The 22,060-nt window shown below is 38.1% G+C and overlaps 1 protein-coding gene across 4 annotated transcripts in view; it reads left to right on the forward strand.

Moving 5' to 3' along the window:
- The window catches only part of LOC126473336 (complexin), a 710,430-nt gene extending 691,752 nt beyond the window's left edge, over positions 1-18,678 (forward strand). For all 4 annotated transcript variants that reach the window (XM_050100329.1, XM_050100328.1, XM_050100326.1 and 1 more), the window contains exon 4: positions 13,052-18,678. In XM_050100329.1, the coding sequence (XP_049956286.1) occupies positions 13,052-13,125 (74 nt within the window). In that variant the 3' untranslated portion in view covers positions 13,126-18,678. The remainder of the gene's footprint in view (positions 1-13,051) is intronic.
- The last annotated feature ends 3,382 nt before the right edge of the window (positions 18,679-22,060 follow it).

Here is a 22,060-nt window from a genome sequence, read left to right on the forward strand (position 1 = left end):
TCCTGGAAAGAAGGAAGATTATGCTTTAACGTCTAACGTCGACATCGAGGTAATTAGAGGCGGAGCACCAGCTAGGAAAAATTCAAGGATGGGAAGGAAATCGACTGTGCCCTTCTTAGAGAACCATACCGGCATTTGGCTGGGGTGATGGAGGGAAATCACGGGAAACCTAAATATGTATGGCCGGACGCGGATTTGAGCCGTCGTCCTCCCAAATGTGAATCCAGTGTGCTAACCACTGCACCACCTCGTTCGGTGGCAGGCATGCAGGAAGGATAGTGGTGATGTTTTTATGTCTTGTTCAGAGCATTGTGACGAGGGTTTTGCAGCTGAATGCTTACAAGCAGACCTCACAGTAGTACCATATTTCCGGAAAATAAGAATGCACTGGTGATAAGGGTAAACAGTTGTTGAAATATGATTGGGCATGAAATCCTACGTACGAAATGCCTGAATTTTATAAAACCAGCAAGGGAACTGAGATTAGCTAGCAAAATATACTCGTTCAGTTGAGGAACAGACACAAAATCGAACTTAAAATCAGATTATCGAACTACGACAGATTGTTAGTGTTCATTTATTCTATATGCAAAAATAATATTTCTTATACGGAAGCTATCAGACGTCTACAATACACAAACTCTCCATAGCTTCACAAGTTCCTGAACGCTTGCCGAATCTCACAACTTTCTGGAGCCATAGAGAGTCGCAAACATTGCTACGAGGGACGTGCAATACGTAATACAACACATTTTTTTTCTCATCCGAAACAGTGCGGAATATGTAGTGGGACGTCGTGGAATATTCCCGCTTCAGCTCCTATAGTTTCATGAAGTTCCGATAGGTGGCGACACCATACGTAGCTTTCAACATGACATCTGTAATGGAAGTGCGCTCCAAACAGAAACCAGTCTTCTTGCGGAAAACCAGAGCACCGCCGATCTTTATTCATAGGCACTTGTACAACGTCTACGGAAACCTAGCAGTGAACAAAAGCACGGTGAGTCGTTGGACGAGGCGTCTGTCATCACTGGAACAAGCTCGGGCAAACCTGTCCGGTCTCCCGCGTACCCTCAGGAAATAGAGGAAACGACTTCAGCATGTCCCTCACCAGAAAAATGCAAACAAACTTTTCCTTTCCATGACAACGCAAGGCCTAGAGTACCCGAGAGGAGCTTACAAAACTTCATTGGACTGTTCTTCCCTATCCATCCCACATCCCGGATCTCGCACCTTCTGATTTCCATCTGTTTGGCCTAATGAAGGATGCAATCCGCAGGGATCAGTACGTAGATGACGGGGAGGTTAGTGATGAAGAAGACTTTGGCTCCGACGCCGATCAGTAGAATGGTACCATGCTGGCATACAGGCCCTCCCAGTAAGGTGGCGTAAGGCCGTCGCATTGAACGAAGAATATGTGAAAAATAGGAAAAACAGGAAATTTGTGGTAAGTTCCTATGGGACCAATCTGCTGATGTCATCTGTCCATAGGCTTACGCACTACTTAATCTAACTTTTGCTGAGGGCAACACACACACCCATGCCCGAGGGAGGACGCGAACCTCTCACGGGGAGAGCCGCGTGAACCGTTGCAAAACGCTTAAGACCGTGCGGCTACCTCACGCGGCGAAAAATAGGGTTTTTTAGCCAAAAGAATGGACAAGAATTTGGTTTACTGGAACCTCGAATAAAATAAATCCGCTTTCAGATAAAAATTTGAGGTTTTACTTCTTGATGCCCTCGTACACTCATCGTTGTAAAACAACTATTTATTACTAACATTTCCTCACAAGAAGCAATCACACAGCTACAGACTAAAAAAAAAAAAAAAACAGCGAGAGTAAGCTGACACAATAAACCCACTGTGCTCTGGAAAATAAGTTACTTAAAAAATCTTAGAAACTGTGAGATAAATATATCTTTTCAATTGCATTTCCAGCTTTTCACTTGGAGGAATGTAATGTCCTCGAGTGAAATGTCTATTCGGCCAACATGTTACCACCTCATTAGTTATCTGTTCTACCCATCTAATCTTCAGCATTTTACCATAGCACCACATTTCAAAAGCTTGTATTCTGTTCCTTTGTGAAATGTTTATCGTCTGTGTTCCACTTCCTTATGCGCTTTCACTCCACACAAATACCTTTGGAAAAGACTTTCTAATATTTTAATTTCTGCCCCGTGTTATATAGAAATGTTTTTCTTGGCATTTCCAGTCTACATTCTACATCCCCTTTACGCCGACCGTCTTCAGTTATTTCGCTGGGCAAATATCAGTTTCTGTCTACTACTTTCAGTGTTACGTTTCCTAATCTTATTCTCTCAGTATTGTCTTATTTAATTTGTTTTGAGCTTGATGATGTTCACCTTATACCCTCTTTTCATGACATCCATTCCGTTCAGCTGACCATCCTAGACCTTTGTTGTCTCTGGTGGAATCGACGAACTTAAAAGTTCTTATTTCTTCTCTGTGAACTTTAATTCACTTTCCAAATTTCTCTTCACTTGCTTTTACTGCTTGCTGAATGTACTAACTAAATAACGTGGAGATAGGCTACGACCAAGTCTCAGTCTCTTCTGAACTGTTGCTTTCCTTTCGTACACCTAGCTCTTATAACTGCAATCTGGTTTCTGTACAAGTTCTAGCAAGTTATCGATAACCTTTCGCTCCCTGTTCCTGACGCCTTCAGAATTTCAGAGAGTGTTATCCAGTCGACATTATTGACTGGAGGGACACAGTAGGAGATACACCAGAGAAGAAAAAGTTTTTCTCTCGTCAACGAAATTAAATCATATTAGACACTATATTATCAGTGTATAAACTGTTATGTGATCTGTATTCGCAAAAATTAACATTCTGAAAACAAATTTAATTTCAGTTTGTTTGTTTCAATAATATTTTTTTCCAAACAGGAAGCGTGGAAGTTTCAGAAAGGAAAAGAAGTCAAATGAGAGATCATGCTTTCGAAGACTGAATTTTAACAAGCTTCAGCAATATTCTCTACATTTTCTTTCTTCGACATAAATTAGTGCAGCTCCGAGCAGCTGATTATTAATTGAACGTCATTCAATGTAAATCTCAGGTCTGTTCAGCCCTGTAGAAGACTACAGTGGAAGTCAAGCACGATGTGCAACTTCCATCGCTTCTCACCTCTGAGAGCAGCAGCTGCTTAGATGAAATCCGCAGGTCCTTGCTGTGATTAGGAGAATGAGCAGACTTGTTGTACCTTGCACCTGATTTCGTTTCGAAAAAAGCGATAAATTTGTGTTGTTCATCTGTTCTGTATTTCTCTACCACAATAAAAAAGGAGTGTCTTTATCAGTATGCCTCATTCTGGTTTCCTGTTTGTTAATTCCCATCTTTCTTTCGACAAATGAACAGTCAGCGTATAAATAGCTCCATCGAAATAAGTAGAGTTCAGTAACTGTATGCTCCATCGGTACAGTCGATAAATCGATAATAATGGGAATACAAGTAGAACAAATTTCAGTATCCACATCAAGATGTAACGTAGACAAGGTGGCACTTTTACTCACAACAGTTTTCGTTTCAGCACATGGATATACATTTATTTTCTACATTTTTAAGGTTGATTTGATACCCAACATATCGCTCTCTCTCTCTCTCTCTCTCTCTCTCTCTCTCTCTCTCTCTCTCTCTCTCTCTCTTTCTTTCTCCCCCTCTATCTGTCTAGATATCTGTTCCAAACGGGTGCTAATCTTTTCATATCTGAACATGTACTAAACCCAACAGACAGCGATAGTTCGTTCACGCTATTCTGTCTAGTCTATATCTGCTCTTTTAGAAGCCAAGTTAACTTATCACGGACGGTTTGATAGGTTTACCACTAGCCTTCCATTCTTCTAGTGTCAGTCTGTCGCGCACTTGTTTCCTGACACACGTTTCTAGTACCTCTTCATTAAGTAATTTATCTTATCGCTTAATTTATAAGATTTTTATGTAGTCCACATTTCAAATGCCTAAAATTATGTTTCTTCTACTTTTCTCTTGCTCCACATTTCCCTTTCGCGCAATGCTGTTTACCGTAAGGAAGTTACGGGAACTTCCTATTGAAATATTTCCCTACCATCATTAATTACCTTCTGATGGCGCAATGTTTCTGATACCTTGTATAATCGCCTTTTCTACACAGAAGAATATTTTCGCTTGTTCTTCTTAAGCGTCTTCCATATTTCTGACTTGTACCAACTCACTACTCCGCTGTCTCGAACTGTTCATCACTTTTCTGTTTTCTTTGTTCATTCTAATTTTCTGTGCTGAGAGTTTTGTGCAGTATATTCAAAAGGTATTCGAGATCGACCTTACAGTCGCACAGAAGTCTTCGAAACCATTTAACCTCTCTGTTGTTTTATCCATTTTCGATATTGTGAACTCCGCGGACGTTAACGATAGTTGATGAATAACAAAACCAGCCACAAATACTTTTGAAATATTTTATTTCAATGCCATAACCGGTTTCGGGCTACCATGCCCATCTTTCAGATGGCTAACATTTCCAATTACACTGATGATTTGGTCAGCGGGATATCGTCTGCTCCTGCACTGAACAACATTATTTAAGTATTTAGAGCCACTCCTTATGTTCTGTCATTAATAAGAACACGCTAATGTGTCTGAATTAATTAAAATTTGAGGTAAACTAGTTGTAAGTGCTTTTGTGTACAACACAAAGGGTATCCATTAAGCAAAGATATAAAGATATCACTCATTTCTTATTGAGCAAAGATGTAAACTAAGCAGAAAATATGTGTGAGAAGTACAAGGTGTAAATAACAGGAAAAAAGGTTGTACTCTAAGGATAAACTTAGTATCAAAGGACTAGAGTACTACCTGATTTCGCGGGCCGCGGTGGCCGTGCGGTTCTAGGCGCTTCAGTCCGGAACCGCGGGAATGCTACGGTCGTAGGTTCGAATCCTGCCTCGGGCATGGATGTGTGTGATGTCCTTCGGTTAGTTAGGTTTAAGTAGTTCTAAGTTCTAGGGGACTGATGACCTAAGATGTTAAGTCCCATAGTGCTCAGAGCCATTTTGAACTACCTGATTTCAGGAGCTTTTTTCTTAACAACTCACAGCAGAAATATTTCGTTTAAATTTCCACTGCCAACTGTTGAAAACAACCATCTTGCTGATAACATTTTTTTAAAATTTCCGACTCCTTCCTGTAAACAACTTGTACTATTGTCCTCTACTAGTAAGTTCACCTATAGAGTTCAGATATTTTTCTGTTGTTTACATGTTGCACATCTCACATATATTCCTTATGTATTTTACATTTTTTCTCAGTAAGAAACGAATGATATAAAGAGATCTATTATACCCATTAAACAAAGATATATTTATATGGTTCAAATGGCTCTGAGCACTATGCGACTTAACTTCTAAGGTCATCAGTCGCCTAGAACCTAGAACTACTTAAACCTAACTAACCTAAGGGCATCACACACATCCATGTCCGAGGCAGGATTCGAACCTGCGACAGTAGCGGTCGCTCGGCTCCAGACTGTAGCCCCTAGAACCGCACGGCCACTCCGGCCGGCTATATTTATATCTTTGTTTGATGTATACTCTTTGCATTGTAAACAAAAACACCAAGGCAAGAACAAGTGTGAAGCTCAAACTGAAACTAAGAAAATTATGAAGTTTTCCACAGTGCTTTATTAACAATATGTGTGCTGCCTGCAATACAACAGCTTGTACCGCGTCCTGGAAAACCTTAAAGACCATAGCAAAACAAACCTCCGTCCACTGGAACATGCATCAGCATAAGCAACTGTCTCACCTTGTATGTAAATACATGCGGGCACAGTAGCATGTTTTTATTGCTGAAATAGAATATAAATAAAGTGGCTCTAAATATTCAAATATTCTTATGTAGTGAAGGAGCAGACAATGTGCTGCTGACCAAAAAATCGATGTAAGTGGAAATGAAGATTGGCTTGGGCATAGTAGGCCGAAACTCATTACGGAATTAAAATATTTTAAAAGTATTATTAACTTCATCCTGACACACTTGTGTCTCACTGCACGTTTTCCCATAAAGCAATACAATTACCGTCTCTGTTGGCATTGGAAATTACCGTATCTGATGTTAATCTTAGCAGGCATTCCCACCTGAAACACAACTGCTCCTCTCAAATAGCACGAAACAGGCTGCAGAGCTTGATTCTCCACGAATATACGATATAATGGGGAACTGTTGGTTACGGGACAGCATGTTCTACTAAAATAAGTGCTTAGAGCAACGAGAACGCTTTTGATCACCAGTGTCTTCTGAATATATATTCACAGAAAGTGATTAAACTTGTGTAGCTGGAGCACAAAATATGAGTATTGTTTACGCGTTTCCCGTCTACGACGGTAGGCGCCTTAATGTGTCATAGACCTCCCGGCCCTTTATTTCTCGCAATTAACGCCACGAAAGATTGACGCAATTTTTCACCTCCAGCTACTAGTGAAACAGCACCCAAGTCCACATAACTGAAACAGGCAATATGTTAGTGACTTTAAGGTTCCATTTGCAGTCTGTTTTCTTTCAATTGCTTCAGACTGACGGACAAATTTCGCATTTTTAAACTGCTCGTGAAATAATATTTACTTTGGAAAGAGTACTACACGCTTGAAACACAAGGCCATGCGCTTTCATCTTCCGTTCGTAGAGTATCCAAAACACTTTGTGTATCAGACGATAAGTAAGGATAAACTCTGAATTCCGTCAGGATATCTGGCTTATTCGAAAAGTAATGACTGTTCAGAAATAAAAAATATGTTCATTACAAAAGCTTTTATTAACGGTTTCAGTTTCCTACAAACTTACTTCCCTTTCCCACGTAGTCACCTTTCACTTCCAAACAATTTTCATAAAATGCACTAGTGTCTTCAGTCCTCTGTATAGATATTCTCCTCTTGGGAACTGAAACAGTATCCTTGAGTTCCTCGTCATCTGCAAATCTTTGTTTACAAACCATTGTTTCAAGCGCGAGAAGAGATAACAGACGCCAGGTGTGATGTCTCTTCTGTGGGCGGGAAGTAGAAAAGTATGAAACGGAAATGCTGAAACTTATTCTTTATACGGGGAACTGTGTGTGGACTGTGGATGCATGTTGTCATGGTGGAGGGCTACCTGGACCCTGGACAATCTCCCGCGTAATCAGTTCTGGACACTACGTCCCAGTATGGTGAGTGTGTAACACCCCCCCCCCCCCCTCCGTCACTTATCTGGTTTTGGTGTGTGTTCACCCCTGGTAATTGACTAACAGATCAACAGAGAGTGCAAAACTGCCGCAATATCGGATAACGCAAAGAAAGTGACTCCTGATTGAACTGCCATGGCAGTGTTGAATTAATTGAGTCATAATTGACCCCCTTTAATTAAAAAGGGGTGCACATTGATGTTATATGCAGCTATTCGACACCAGATGCAAATGTTGAACATAAAATTGATTAAGAAAGTGACTTGCGATTTCAACTGCTTGATTGAAAACAGATGCAGTCGATTAGCACAGATTTATTTTAACTCACGACCTTCAATCACCACATTACATGACTCTCCTAACAGGCAGTGGTAATAAATTGCGTTTGCATGGAGTAAAGCGCGATAAATCAAAGGCAATTCCTATCGACTGACCCAGGGGTAATGCAAAGTGTGAGAACAATTCTACAATACACGGCCCATGAAACCCTCATGGAAACTTTGCCGACGTGATCCAACAAATTAATCAGTGGCCGGAGCAGGTGCAATATCACCGAATTCAGTGTGGCGGAGTGGTGTCGTTGTGCGGACGTCGGCCAACCTCGTGGTGCTGCAAGGCTGCACTCGTCTATTCACACCTAGCTATCTTGCTCAGTACATAGCTGAACCAAAACTTCCTATCTCCAAGCTCAATCATTCCGTTTGCTAAGTCCTAAACTGCAGAGATGCTCACTCTCTCTCAGGCAAGCTGAGTAAAGAACGCCACGTCCACACTCTAGGCAAGCTGGGAACGGAAGACCTCTACGGGGACTTCTCCCAGCCTGCTCTTCACCTCGGTTTCCCCTCCAGCAAAATCACTTACGCCAATTGCAGCACAAGTCGCGTTAATTATGCATCACTTCCCACCGCCGACCAATGCCTGCTCTGGGAAGTGAACTAACTCCCACAAAATTTCCCTTACTCTCAACTTCTACTATTTAGCTCCTCCCAGGCCACCCATCAAAATTAGCGTCTGCACAAAACACCAATTTTTTTGGAATTCTGACTCCCAGGAGAGTACTTCAAATTCCTTGGTCCTATGTTTCCATCGGAGACCGGCGTATTTCATTCTGTCACTCTTCACCTGATTTAATTCAGACTCTGCGGACCGTGAATTCAGCATGAAGTTGCTACAGTCACGAACACACGTATTTTGGCCTCTGTTGACCGCTTCACCGTAGCTTTGCGCGGCTTACATGCATGTTTCACTGAAAATGGGAGGACGGACATTTATCAACAGGTGTACAAGTTCTCCGACTGCTTCCCGGTAGACTAGCATGGGGTCAACCACCCACTCACTGTCACACATCTTAAGGCAGCTGGTGGCCGTGCCCCGTTACCGCTTTCACAGAGCTTGAGCTGCCCTAAGCTGCCTATTGTTGCTTCCCTTTGCCGCTCCCCAGCTGGCCACGGTCAACTCTGTATACTTCCATGGGATAAACTAGCCTCCAGTAAATCGACGCATTTCCACAAAGTTTTCATGTCGTGTGAAGTACTTTAAAACCATCACCCGACATTTATTATTCCAATACGTCCATACTATACCCTCTACAAGATGCATTGTGCCTTGTCAGTCATTTTTGTTCAGCCCTACTATTCGCTCAACGTGAGTTAGGTGATCTTTAATGACTTCATGTAAGGGGCATAGTTCTTGCCATCTTACAAGTGTATCGTAGCGCACATCAGCTGTAATTTTTTACCCATGTCACACAAAAGCAGCAAAATGAACATCTTTCTCATTCCATAAAACTGCAGCCAATACTTTTCGACTCAAGCAGGGAAACACTGAATTTTTCGTTTTTGGGGAAGTTGAATGGCGTCACTGCATTGAATGTTGTTCTGATTCCACAGTGATGTAACAAGATGGGTAAGGAATTCATCGATAGCAGTCTAAATACGATTTCCATTTGACACTGTTTCCACTTTGTGTGGATTGGTAGCATTGTCGGAAACCATCTTGGACCCAGTTTTTCCTTGACAATTGTGGAAACGCTGAAACGTCCAACATAACTAAATTTATAAGTGAGAGCACCAGTTGTCAACCATTGATAAGCATTCAGTTTCTGGGTCACTAATTGCACGATTTTATTGGCGTCCATAGTGGGCCTCTGTGTCCGCCACTTTGGTTTTCATCGCCCAGATTTGTAGGGCCTTTTACAACCTCAACACCAGTTTCTAACCTTCCATTGACTCATTATTGCTGGCACAAAAAGTAGACCCAACTCCTGAAGAATATGAGCTGCTACAGTTCCTTTTCAACACACATACCCAACATCAAATACTTCACAACTGGAGGAAGCAAGATTTTCGAAATCATTTCAGTTTGCAATCACCCAGTCAAAGACTACTAAATAGACATAGTGAGTTCTATCGCTTCATAAACAATTAATAGATGGCACTTCATTCGTTCAGTTTTGTTCTAAGCTGCCAACATTTAAATATATCCATACGGAACTTACTTTTCGAATAACCCTAGTAATAAATAGGTAGGAAAATGTTATACTGCATTATTCATTATAATATATGCTAATATACTAATCCTGGTAGTCCATGATATGGTTCTAATCTTGGGAAGAATTCTTGGACCAGTACACAGAAAGGTGTGGATCCGGCAACGTTAATTATTACATCATCACGGTAGCACAAAGTTGTGCGCACCTGCCGGCTGGTGTGGCCGTGCGGTTCTAGGCGCTTCAGTCTGGAACCGCGTGACCGCTACGGTCGCAGGTTCGAATCCTGCCTCGGGCATGGATGTGTGTGATGTCCTTAGGTTAGTTAGGTTTAAGTAGTTCTAAGTTCTAGGGGACTGATAACCTCAGATGTTAAGTCCCATAGTGCTCAGAGCAATTTGAAGCATTTTTGTGCGCACCTCAATGCAGTTGTTTGGTGACCCTCCCTCACTTGGAATGAGTACGTGTCAGTTACTGAACACTGCATATCTAAAACGAACTCTGATCCTTTCGACGTTCCCAGACCTACACTAACGAGAAAAGAATCCCAGCACCAAGAAATAATTAATGTAGACTAATTAAATTTCTGTAATACATTTGTCTAGGTATTATACACAAGCTATTACGGCTTAAATATCACAGATCAATGTAAGCGAGGGATAAGCGATTGCAAATGTGAGATACTGGTACATTAATAACCGAGGCAACCGCGAGATACTTGGATGAAAGCATGTAAACGTGCATGCATTGTGTTGTACAGGTGCTGGATATCAGTCTGTGGGATGGTGTTCCATGACGATTGCACTTGATCGGTCAATTGAGAGACGGTTAATGCTGGTTATGGATGACGCTGGAGTTGTCGTCCAATGATGTTCCATGCGTGCTCAATTGCAGACAGATCTGGTGATCGAGCAGGCAACATGTCGGCACTCTGTAGAGCATGTCGAACTACAACAGCGTATGTGGGCGAGTGTTGTCCTTTTGGTAAAACACCCTCTGGAATGCTGTTCATGAATGGCAGCACAACAGGTCGAATCACCAGACTGATGTACACATTTGCAGGCAGGGTGCCTCGGATTACCACATAAGTGCTCCTGCTGTCATGCCAAATCGCACGCCAGACCATTAACTTCAAGTGTAGATCCATTGTGTCTAGGCTGCAGATTGTTTGGTTGCAGGCACCCACCTGGCCTCCTTCTAACCTACACACAGCCATCACCGACACCGGGGCACAATCAGCTTCCATCAGAAAACGCAACAGACCTCCACTCTGCCGTCCAATGAGCTCTCGCTTGACACTATTGACGTCACGAATGGCGGTGGTTTGGGGTCAGTGGAATGTTCAATACATGGAATCTGGCTCAGAGATGTCCTTGAAGTAACCGATTTGTAACAATTCGTTGTGTCACTGTAGTGCCATCTGCTGCTGAGATTGCTGCTGCAGATACACTACGATGCACAAAAGCCATACGACGAACACGATGGTCTTCCCCTCGGTAGTACCACATGATCGTCCGGAGCCCAGTGTTCTTGTGACCGTACATCCTCGTGACCACTGATGCCAGCAATCATTTATAGTGGCTAAATTCCTGCCACGTCTTTCTGCAATATCACGGAAGGAATACCCATTTTCTCGCAGCCGCATTACATGACCTCGTTCAAACTCAGTGAGCTGTTGATAACGGCGTCTTCGTCGGCTTAAAGGCATCCAAGAATAACATCAGCTCTCGGAAGTTATTTTATTGATGTTTTTGCTTTAAATGCGAACATTTTTAGGTTAGACTTTACCGTGACTGTTACTGACATTAAATGAAACAAGTTCACTGTTACCAGTCACCGTTTTATTTATTTCCACGACGCGTTTCGAAGGTGTGTTACGACAACAAAAGGAATCTGTAACCACTGAAGGCAGTGCCACAAGTTCCTCCAAAAATCGTAACTCAACACACACATAAATGTAACGCTTACTAATGTAAATGCACCCGATGATGGAGGTTTAAACCTTCGAAACGCGTCGTGGAAATAAACAGAACGGTGACTGGTAACAGAGAACTTGTTGTTTCATTTAATTGATGTTTTTGGTCTCAGCCTAACAATGTAATTTATACGTTTTCTAGTTATTTTTCAACACAGTGCCCCTTAAAGTCATGGATTTCATTCCACGCTCTTTCAGAGAGCAGAGAACATCCGAAAGGTACGATTCTAGAAGATCTGCAATATATCCAACTACAGCTACCATAACTTCACCATTGAGCTCAAACCAGTTTACTGCCAGATGTTTTAATGTGATAATAAGCTCATCCGATAGAATATTAGTCACCCATTTCGTTAACACATGCTTCAACTTGTTAGATTTTATGTTATGAAATTGCTAAGCTGTTCTCCCGTAATTGTTTATATGTGACTTCTATCATGCCACAATAACGACTTCTGAAATTGCAGTACTTGAACGATGCCCAACTCGTTACACAAATGTGCGATCGACACGTGTACATATATGGAACCGTCTTGCTCCCCTTCCTGTGAGTATTTATCGAATGCTGACCCAGACAAAATAATTTCGTAATAAGTAGAAGGACATTTCGACGAAGTTTCCCTTTATTTTAAGCATCGTACTTCGTTAATTTACCGCTAGAAAATAGAGTACCTTTAGTTTGCAACCAATGTTGCCGATCCCTTCAGTCGGTCATACAAATTTATACAATTACATCCTGGTTTCAATGTTAAACTACATCCTTATCGTACTCTATCGACATGCAGACTGGGTATAAAAGGGCAGCTTTTCTAATCCCTTGTAATTTATTTTTACCCAGGTCCTCCCCAGGCAGTAGTTACTGAAACAAAAACTTTATGCAGTACTTTAAAATTTGTTTATATTTTGCATTATAATGTTTGGGAAAGCAATAGTCAGAGGCAATTCGTGAGAAACAATATCTGTATTACGTTTTATAAGCGTTAATGTTACCTCTCAGCTTGTGTGTGTGTGCCAGAAGGTGAATAGCACTTGAAAATCATTGCTGTAATAATAATGTGCTCGTTTTAAGGAAGATTGCCAGTTTATTAACGTAGAATTGCACAACTGTTAGTAGTTTTAGCCTTATCACCACATTTTTTGCGCTTACGAATAAATAAAAGTCAGTACTTCAAATTTTCCAAGACATTTTAGATAAATCATCTTAGTGTTTTACGCACAGTAGTAACTTCACTCAGTAAACAATAAGCCAGAAATGTTACATTATTATTGCTTCCCAATTGGCTGCTAACCAGCAATGCTTCTGTTACTGTATTTAAAGAAAATTAAGTGAGTAATATTCCACTGTTCTAAATATGCCACTGTTTTCATTTTTTGCAGAGCTGAAGAACACGATAGAATCTCAGGTGAATGAAATCAAGTCCCAAATTGAAAGTAAATGCGTCTTGCAGTGAGAAATCACTGGCATATAAAATTACATCAACTTTAGTGGTTCTAAAAAAAGGTCATCAACAAGAGGCGACCAGATTAACAACATTAGCTTATGTGGTTCCAAAAATTGCTAAGAGCAGGAAGGACACAATATATGCAAGATGAAACCTGTTCTTGATAAATTCAATAACTTGGTTTTTTAAACAAAAATAAACCACACGTAAGTTGATATAACAAGAGACTGCGATATTTGTAGTGACCAATCTACAATAATAAATATTGTTAAGGATATTCAAGTAAGGGCAACATACCATGAATTAATAAATAATCATGCTTGCCATGCTGTTAGAGTTTTGTAGAGTTAATAATATTACTGAACACCTAGAATGTAAGTCAAAGTTTAAATCAGAAATTTTTATTATGAACGAGTCAAAGAAGAAATAATTTTTTTAATATGTCAGAATGGGTAAATGAATAGATGAGGTGGAGGAGAATAGAGAGTAATGGTAGAATATATGACCATTGATATAAAATTCGCAAGTCCTTTACCAATTTCATGCACGTGAAAAATAATTGCTGCTCACTGAATCGTTAATAACTGTAGCTGCCTAGAAAATTTGTGTTTAATCTGTTTCATTTCAAATATTATGATCCACATAAAGTTAATGATTTAAATATCTAAGAAGACAGGACAACAAATAAGAGAATAAGGAGTCATCTCAAGAAAGACTGAGGAGCACTGCAGTAAGTTATTACTTATCTTCTGACACCATGGAGAATTATCTTCAAAAGATATAAAACTAAAAGATTTGTGTTCAAAATGTAGTGCTATGAACTGTACATTTGTATCTAAAATCCTGAATGTAAGTGTGAATGGAGGGAAGTTTTTCTGTGTACTAAATTTTGTACCTTATTATTTGTTTGAATATAAGCGCATGGGAATTTTATACTATATAGATTTTGAAGAAAGTAACTGGCAAAATGACAAAACCATAGATTAAATATACATTAAAGTGTTCTGAAATAATTTACATATATGTTTTCTAGATTTTCTAGAAAATAAATATATTTTGAATCTTGTAACTGTGCAAAAATGTTCAAAAGTTATTAAACTGTTGTATATAATCGTGATATTCCAGTTAATTTCATGTTGTTGTTGCTACTGTTTTATTTGGAAACTGTAGTAAAATTTTTCTATGTAGAAACAACTGTAAACGGAAGTGATAATATGTTCCTCCCTGAGAAAGATATGTTTGTAAGCATCAGTCAGTCTGCTCAAAAGCAGTACATCTGGCCCATGGCTGTTTGGTACTCATCCAAATTCCGTTAGTTTTGTTCCTAACAAGCACATTCCTTACAAAAGAAAGGTTCCTTGTGCTCAGTCAGTGTAAAGTATCATTTGTTTCAACATCGTTTCGAAAAAAGTGAGTAACAGAAATATGATTGCATTTCTGTAACTCAGAAATTTTATATAGTGTATTTTCTCTTTGTAAAGAAATGTCTCACATACTGTATATGTATTTCTTAAAAATTGGTTGCTGCCAGATTGACTTAATATGTTTACAATTCTCTCTCAATTTCTGCTAAACCTTCTTTTAATCATAATATGACTTTTTTTCCTATGAGGATAAATGATATGCCTCTCTTCAGAATTTTTTATTCCAGTGCTCATAATAAAAAAGTTACTGGAATCAATTCTTCTGATAGGGTTCTGTCTGTATGAAATATTCACAAACACACTGTCTGTGGAATGTGTAGTTGTTGTGATCCTTCTATTGATGTGCTCTCTCCTTTCTCTTCTTCCTCATCCATTGTTATCTCTTGCCACCCATCCTAGTAAGCTTCTATAACTGCAATATTTTAGAACTGTATGATCAATATGAAGGCTTATATAGTAGTGCATCTGTAAGACACAATTTCATTAGGTATATTTATTATTGGACTTTGCTCTATTGCATATTGCTTGTCTCTTGTTGACCAACTTTACGCAAAAATGTACTTAATGTTGATAAACTAACTGTAGCCAAGGGAATTCATAGTAAAGCTATATATTTAAGCTGTACAAGTAATATGAGATTTTTTAAATGTTTTACAAAGGATATGTTCAGTTTTAGCTGATAAATTACAAATGGAAATGTTTGTTTTTATTTCAAGTCTTATCTTCTTGCTCATAGTTGTAACAATTCGTTCTAATCCAAAAGGTCATTCAGCCAGTGGAATATATGCAAAAAAGACAAACATTTTCAGCAGTATATTTTTATAACTAGACAGTCTATGTAGTTGACTCCTGAATTGTGCATTTCATATTGAAGTTAGCTTTATGTTAATATAATACGTACTCAGTGATAAGGCAGAAAAAATTATAGAATGAAGATATCAGTCCAAGTTTTCATCTGTAGAGTTCCCTTAATGTTATTCTACATAATAAAGCAAGTCAGAAACATACCTAAAACATTCATTTTAAACTGTGGTTTCTCTAAGTAAATATCTGATAAAATAAATGAACTAAAATGTAAAAGATAAACTTTTAATAAACTTACATCATATGACCCTTAAAATTTTTCCTGTGCTGTTATTTACTGTATTGTAGATTTGTAATTCAATAACGACCTGGAAACTGAAACATCACAATGTGAGCAACCTATTATTTGAACTTTGATACACAGTTTCTTCGTGACCCAAAGACCAGCAGTTTTGAAGGTGAAATAGCAGTCAAGTTCTTCATTAGTGACATGTATGAAAAATGTGTATCACCTCCTATAAAGGTGGTCAGTATTACATTTTATTCCAGGAGTACTATTGTAGATGAATGTATATTGTCCATTTAAAGATGTTTGATAATATAATTTCCTGAGTTGATACAGGGCTGTAAAATCTGTGATTTAATAACCTCCAATGTCAGCCACAGGACATTTTTATCCAGCAGGTTTCTTAATGCATTTGACTGAGCTCAAAATATGTTCTAGAACCAATGTACCAAATTTTCTCAGACATTCATTGATAGTCATAGTTGTGGCATATGTATGCTTTTGGTGTAGAGGTAAAAGATATTCTAATTAATTTATCAAGCGAAGATGCTGCTATAATAAAACAATAGTGACTGTCACCATGATATGTCAGCTAGTGTGTACATTTGAACTTACTTGTTTGTGCAGATTTTAGTGAGCAGGGAATAAAGCCCTAAGAATGTGTGGCCCATTGAAATATTCTGTAGATGTTATCACCTAAGTAGACATTAGCATGGAATTTGGGTGAAATCGATTAACCATGGACAGTGACCAAACAAATGAAATAGACATAATAAGACATTATGTGACGAAAACATTATCCAGCCATTCGATTCACACACTATTATTGAAGCAAAGGTAATTCTTCTGGGCTCTTTTTCTTTCATTAATGCTCTTGTACGATATTTACTTGCATTGGATCAATTGTACACTCACTTCAATAAACGATTTCCATTTTCGTCATAAGTTAGTATTTGGTAAACCTAGTATCATTCCCTTTCTTAACCACCAAAAGCTGTAAAAGATCAAAAAACAGATTATTCAACAACAGCTGAGGTAAACATATAATAAGTTTCAAATATAAATTACTGTTATTTAGTTGATCTCACCTCAGTTTTGTGCTTCTCTATCAAGAGGTGTGTACTATCATATCAAAAACTGTATTTCACTGAAGGTGTGATTCAGCTATTTTATTATGTAGCAACTAACATCAGAAACAACACATTAAATTTTCATTTATAGCAGCCTGCATATTTTATCTATCCATTCAATAAACAACTATGACAGCTATCACAAACCATTTACTTCGTTTTCAGTCTCATAATGGCTTGTTATGAACACGAAAAAAGGGAGGACAGGTACATGAAACCATGTTTTACTTAAATTTCTTGTTCTTTCTGTTTCTACCAAAAGCATTCAGAAACTTGTTACTTACACCTTTTGACTGTAATACGAAGACCTGTAGCCGAAATTGATTATATTTCTGATTTTATGGGTAACCTTTTCTCTCAAAATATATAAAAATGCTTTCATCGCTATTATTTGACAATCAAAATAAAACATAGACGTCTTCAGTACTATGTTAAATGTTGCACTGGTTGTGGTATAATAGAAACATTAAATATTATGACTGTGCATTTATACGGTAGTTAAATTTCAGTAAAACATGTACAAAATACCACGACTACAAACGTCACCATGAAAGAACTTTCCCCAAAAAGCCTTAACACAGTTAATTGTTGTAGTTTAATATTACAAATATGTGTCATTAAATTCTTAGACTGAATTCAACATAGATGTAAGGAAAAGAAATAATATACAATCCACAGAAATGTGGTGCAATTGTGATAGAAATAATTGTTATTTATTGTTTTGTAAGTATCCCTCCAAGAATTACTATTGTGCACTTCTTGACGATGTTTATGTGTATGATGCCTTTGTTAAAAGTTATTGTTGCACACTCTGTATATTGTGTAGAGAAAACTGAGACCTAGTCACATATTTAGAAGAAAAGTTGTTACACTTGTATTTCCAGTGTTCAGTTTTACTGCAAATATTAAAACAAAAAAGTGTGAACCACCCTTTTATAGGATTAAAGCACTATTCGTAATACACAACATTATTTATAACTGTTAACTGTAAATTTTTATTTTTTCCTTGCCAATCTTTCTGTACGTGTAGTTTTCTTTAGTTTTTTTTTCTACTTACAATCAAACAGTTTCCTTTTTTAGCTACAACTGCTTCTTGCTTCCTTCCAGATTTAGTCAAGTTAAGTGCTAATTTTATATAACCAAACTTTGGAGTTTATTATTATTGAAAATGTAGTTACTAAACTATTGAGTTCTCCTGAACCTTGATTCTGAAATAATTTGAGACAAATTTTTGATGTTTCCTCAACAAGGGCAGTTTACGAGTAAATGATGGTTCAATGATTTCTGAAGTCAAATTTCCAATGCTTGAATGCTGTCCCCTGTATATTTACTTCTAACATAAATTGTTTTATTTGTGTATCTCTAGTATTATTGTCATAATCTAAATGAATACTTGTAAGATTTCATTTTATTATTTGCCAAATCAATTTTTTCAACCATCCACCAATTTTCCTGAAACCATGAGACTACCTAAAAACAACGACACGTACATTACAATTTATAATAATGTTAATGTGTTTGTGATCAAACATGAAAGCTTGCCTAGATTGCCGAGGAAGTTGTTAGTTAAACAAGTTATACATAAACATTATACCATAAAGCTCTGAAAAATGTTATACATTTTCTGCCAGCCCTGATAAAATACCTACAATAAAGGACTTTTCGAATTATTTCAGTAAAAGTATATCTGTTAAAAATCTGTTTACTTGTGTAATATTTATTAATGGGGAAAACTTATCTCAAGTAAGTTACTCATTTTAAGTCATATATCACCTTTCATTTCATGTTAACTACTGAGTTAAAGTATTTGGACAATTCAGTGCACATCAATTTTTATTTTTTGGATGTGATGTAACATTGTGCTAAATCATATGGTAATGTTCACAACCATGAAATTGAATAAAATAGTTACCCTAGACCCAATATTATTTCTTATTAGACAGCATTATGAACCATGAGCCCTTTCTGTATTGTTCTCATTGTCTTATGAATTACTTTTAATACTTTTTGCCAGTCAGAGGTGGCTAAAATTCTGAGTTTCTCAATATTGCAGTAATGAGTCAAATTTATAGTTACTTCTCTGAGTAGAATGAAGATTTATAAAAATCAGTGACAGTTTGTTTTGTGAGGCTAAACGTGACAGCAAGAAAAAATAAAACTTGGTGAGTAATTTTGCTATAATTTCATTACAGCATCACAAAATCATACCACACTAATGCTGCTGTTCTAAATTTCACCTCCATCCAAGAGCCATGAAGGAAATAAGATACTCTCTTGTTCATAATATACTATAGAAAAAAACATAGACAAAAGAATAAGTATAACATTGATACCATTCATTTATGTATTAAGGACTCTACAGCTCTGGACATTAATTTAGGCAATTAAGACCTTGTCATAATTCGATTTTAAGGAAAAGGTAAAACTGAGCACACTCATTTATGTGAATGTACAACAATGAGAAGAAATTTTAGGCAAAAGTTGTGTGAAAATTTTCTTATATAATCAACATTTCAGTTATAATGCAGTCTTCATGAGAGAAGCACTGTTTTGAATGTACATAAATCATTATTTGTTTACAAAACAGTAGTCACTGTTTGACTGGTCATGACAATTATTAAGTATTGAGTTGGACACCGCCATATACCCATTCAGACTAAACATCTCCCTGATATTACCTACATATGTCACATTATGGCTCTGGACCTGATAGGCAGAAAATAACTGCAAACATATCCAAGTGTCAAAAAAATCACGGCATCAAAATAGAGGCCACAAAAGAAGTAAAAGAAACAGCAATTGCAAATGACAAGTGATAGTAGCCTGAAGTACTACTTTAGCTGATAACCACTGACAAAAATTTGTTGCATACTGATACTTAAGTGTTTGTGAAAGATATAGTCCTATAAATGCAGAGTCTGATGCTCCTAATAAAACTGCCAAGGCAGACCAATTCAAATGAAAAAAAGATATGGGTGGTGTCGATTATACAGCTTATCCAATAGCCTGTGTTGATTGGTAACACTACATGATGAAGTATACAACAAATGTGTATCACTTTCTACATATTATTATGCACACATAGCATAAGGCACAAACAAAATTACATATTATTTGCCATAAACGTTTTGAACAGTCTCTCGTTTGGGAGGATATATGTGACTACAAGTTTTTGTGTCATACGTCTAACATCAGATACGGTAAAATATGTTGTCATTTCGATGTCTTTTGATTAGTGATGTACTGAAGATGAGCAGTAGACTACTACCTTCGATAGAGATGTATATCCTAGTGAATACACCTTTGCAGGAATGGTACCAGCATTCACCAGAAGAGGTAAGAGAAAAAGTACATGTGGAAAGTGAGAGAAAGAATAAAATCACTACCTACATTACATGAAAAAAAACGAACAAAAGATGTCGTATTGCATGACACTAATGTACAGCTGTAAAAGGAGGCAACAGAAAATATTGATACAAATGATCATCAATGAAAGGTAAATCAAATCTGGGAAAATAACAACAGAATTCATGTATAATCTAGCTTGGTTACTTCAGAACACAGCAAAATAGAACTCATTGTCGCTGAATATCAGCGCAAAAAAAAATTCAGAAATTGTCACTGAATTCTAGAGCCGTAACGATATATGCAATGTGACTGCTGCAGTAAGTTCTTACCCTGTCACCCACAGTGTAATAGAAATTCTCTCTCCCCAAATACATCATATGGAATGGCTCTTTTTTACAGAATTATCGCCCTGTCTAAACCATCGGTCCTACAAATATGAAAGTTGGTGTAAATACGTATCGCAGACTCTCAATGAGAGGTGATTTTGTAAAACTCATAAGGGGCCAAAGTGGATATTAATATAATAACAAAAGACTTTTAAGAGCAAATGCATTACAGAATGTGGGCCTCCTATGAGAAAGAATTTTGCCAACTTACACCCTTTAGCAGTTGAAATGAATGTTAAAAATTCCCTTTTGCGCTCGCTTCTCATACAACTAATAGATAATGTGGACTCCATTGCTCTCCCTTAGTGGAAAATAATGTAAACAGCTAGTAATGGAACAAGAGTAGCCAGTATCTAAAAGAGTAAAGAACATTGTTTACAAACAATTATTGTTAAAATCTAACATTCAATTTTATATTTACATGTTGAACTCAGGTACTAAAGGAGAGTGTTTTGTGTTTGTGTTTCCGTCCGATTCAACACAAGCTATTCGATCTTCTTCTTCACAGTCCGAAGACTAACCATCAGATGCAGTGGGTAAGTAGGTGGGAGATGTGGAGCGCTTAGTAGATGAAATGTTCAATAAATGACAATATGAAATTCTCTAATTTTTGCATTTGTGCTTCGTATACGCCTCGCCACAAACACATACTCCTTTCCTCATTGTCTATTCTTGTCACCAGAGCATTGAATTCCAATAAAAGAAGTGACTATATTCCCACACCATTCTTTAACATCCATTGTGAAGCACATCTAGTTTTAAATAATGTCAGCTAGTACCATCATTTCGCGTAGGTGTCTCAGGTTCATACGGAAGGTGCTTGGCTGCAGTGGGGCAAAGCAGGACTATTCTTCTGTGGCGGATGTAAAGTGTTGGCTATGTATGAGTATGAGTCAGGGGAGGTACAGGCTCTCATCATACTCGATTTCGTCAGCAGCATCACACAGATTCTTGCCTGGATTGCCACATCAAACAAAGTCAGCCATAGATGATTGTACAGTGAACATACACTACCGGCCATTAAAATTGCTACGCCACGAATGTGACGTGCTACAGACGCGAAATTTAACCGACAGGAAGAAGATGCTGTGATATGCAAATGATTAGCTTTTCAGAGCATTCACACAAGGTTGGCGCCGGTGGCACCTACGACGTGCTGACAAAGGAAAGTTTCCAACCGATTTCTCATACACAAACAGCAGTTGACCGGCGTTGCCTGGTGAAACGTTGTGATGCCTCATGTAAGGAGGAGAAATGCATACCATCACATTTCCGACTTTGATAAAGGTCGAATTGTAGCCTATCGCGATTGCGGTTTGTCGTATCGCGCCATTGCTGCTCGCGTTGGTCGAGATCCAATGACTGTTAGCAGAATATGGAATCTGTGGGTTCAGGAGGGTAATACGGAACGCCGTGCAGGATCCCAACGGCCTCGTGTCACTAGCAGTCGAGACGACAGGCATCTTACCCGCATGGCTATAACGGATCGTGCAGCCACGTATCGATCTCTGAGTCAACAGATGGGGACGTTGGCAAGACAACAACCACCTGCACGAGCAGTTCGAC

Source organism: Schistocerca serialis, chromosome 4, assembly GCF_023864345.2.
Source record: "Schistocerca serialis cubense isolate TAMUIC-IGC-003099 chromosome 4, iqSchSeri2.2, whole genome shotgun sequence".
NCBI lineage: Eukaryota > Metazoa > Arthropoda > Insecta > Orthoptera > Acrididae > Schistocerca > Schistocerca serialis.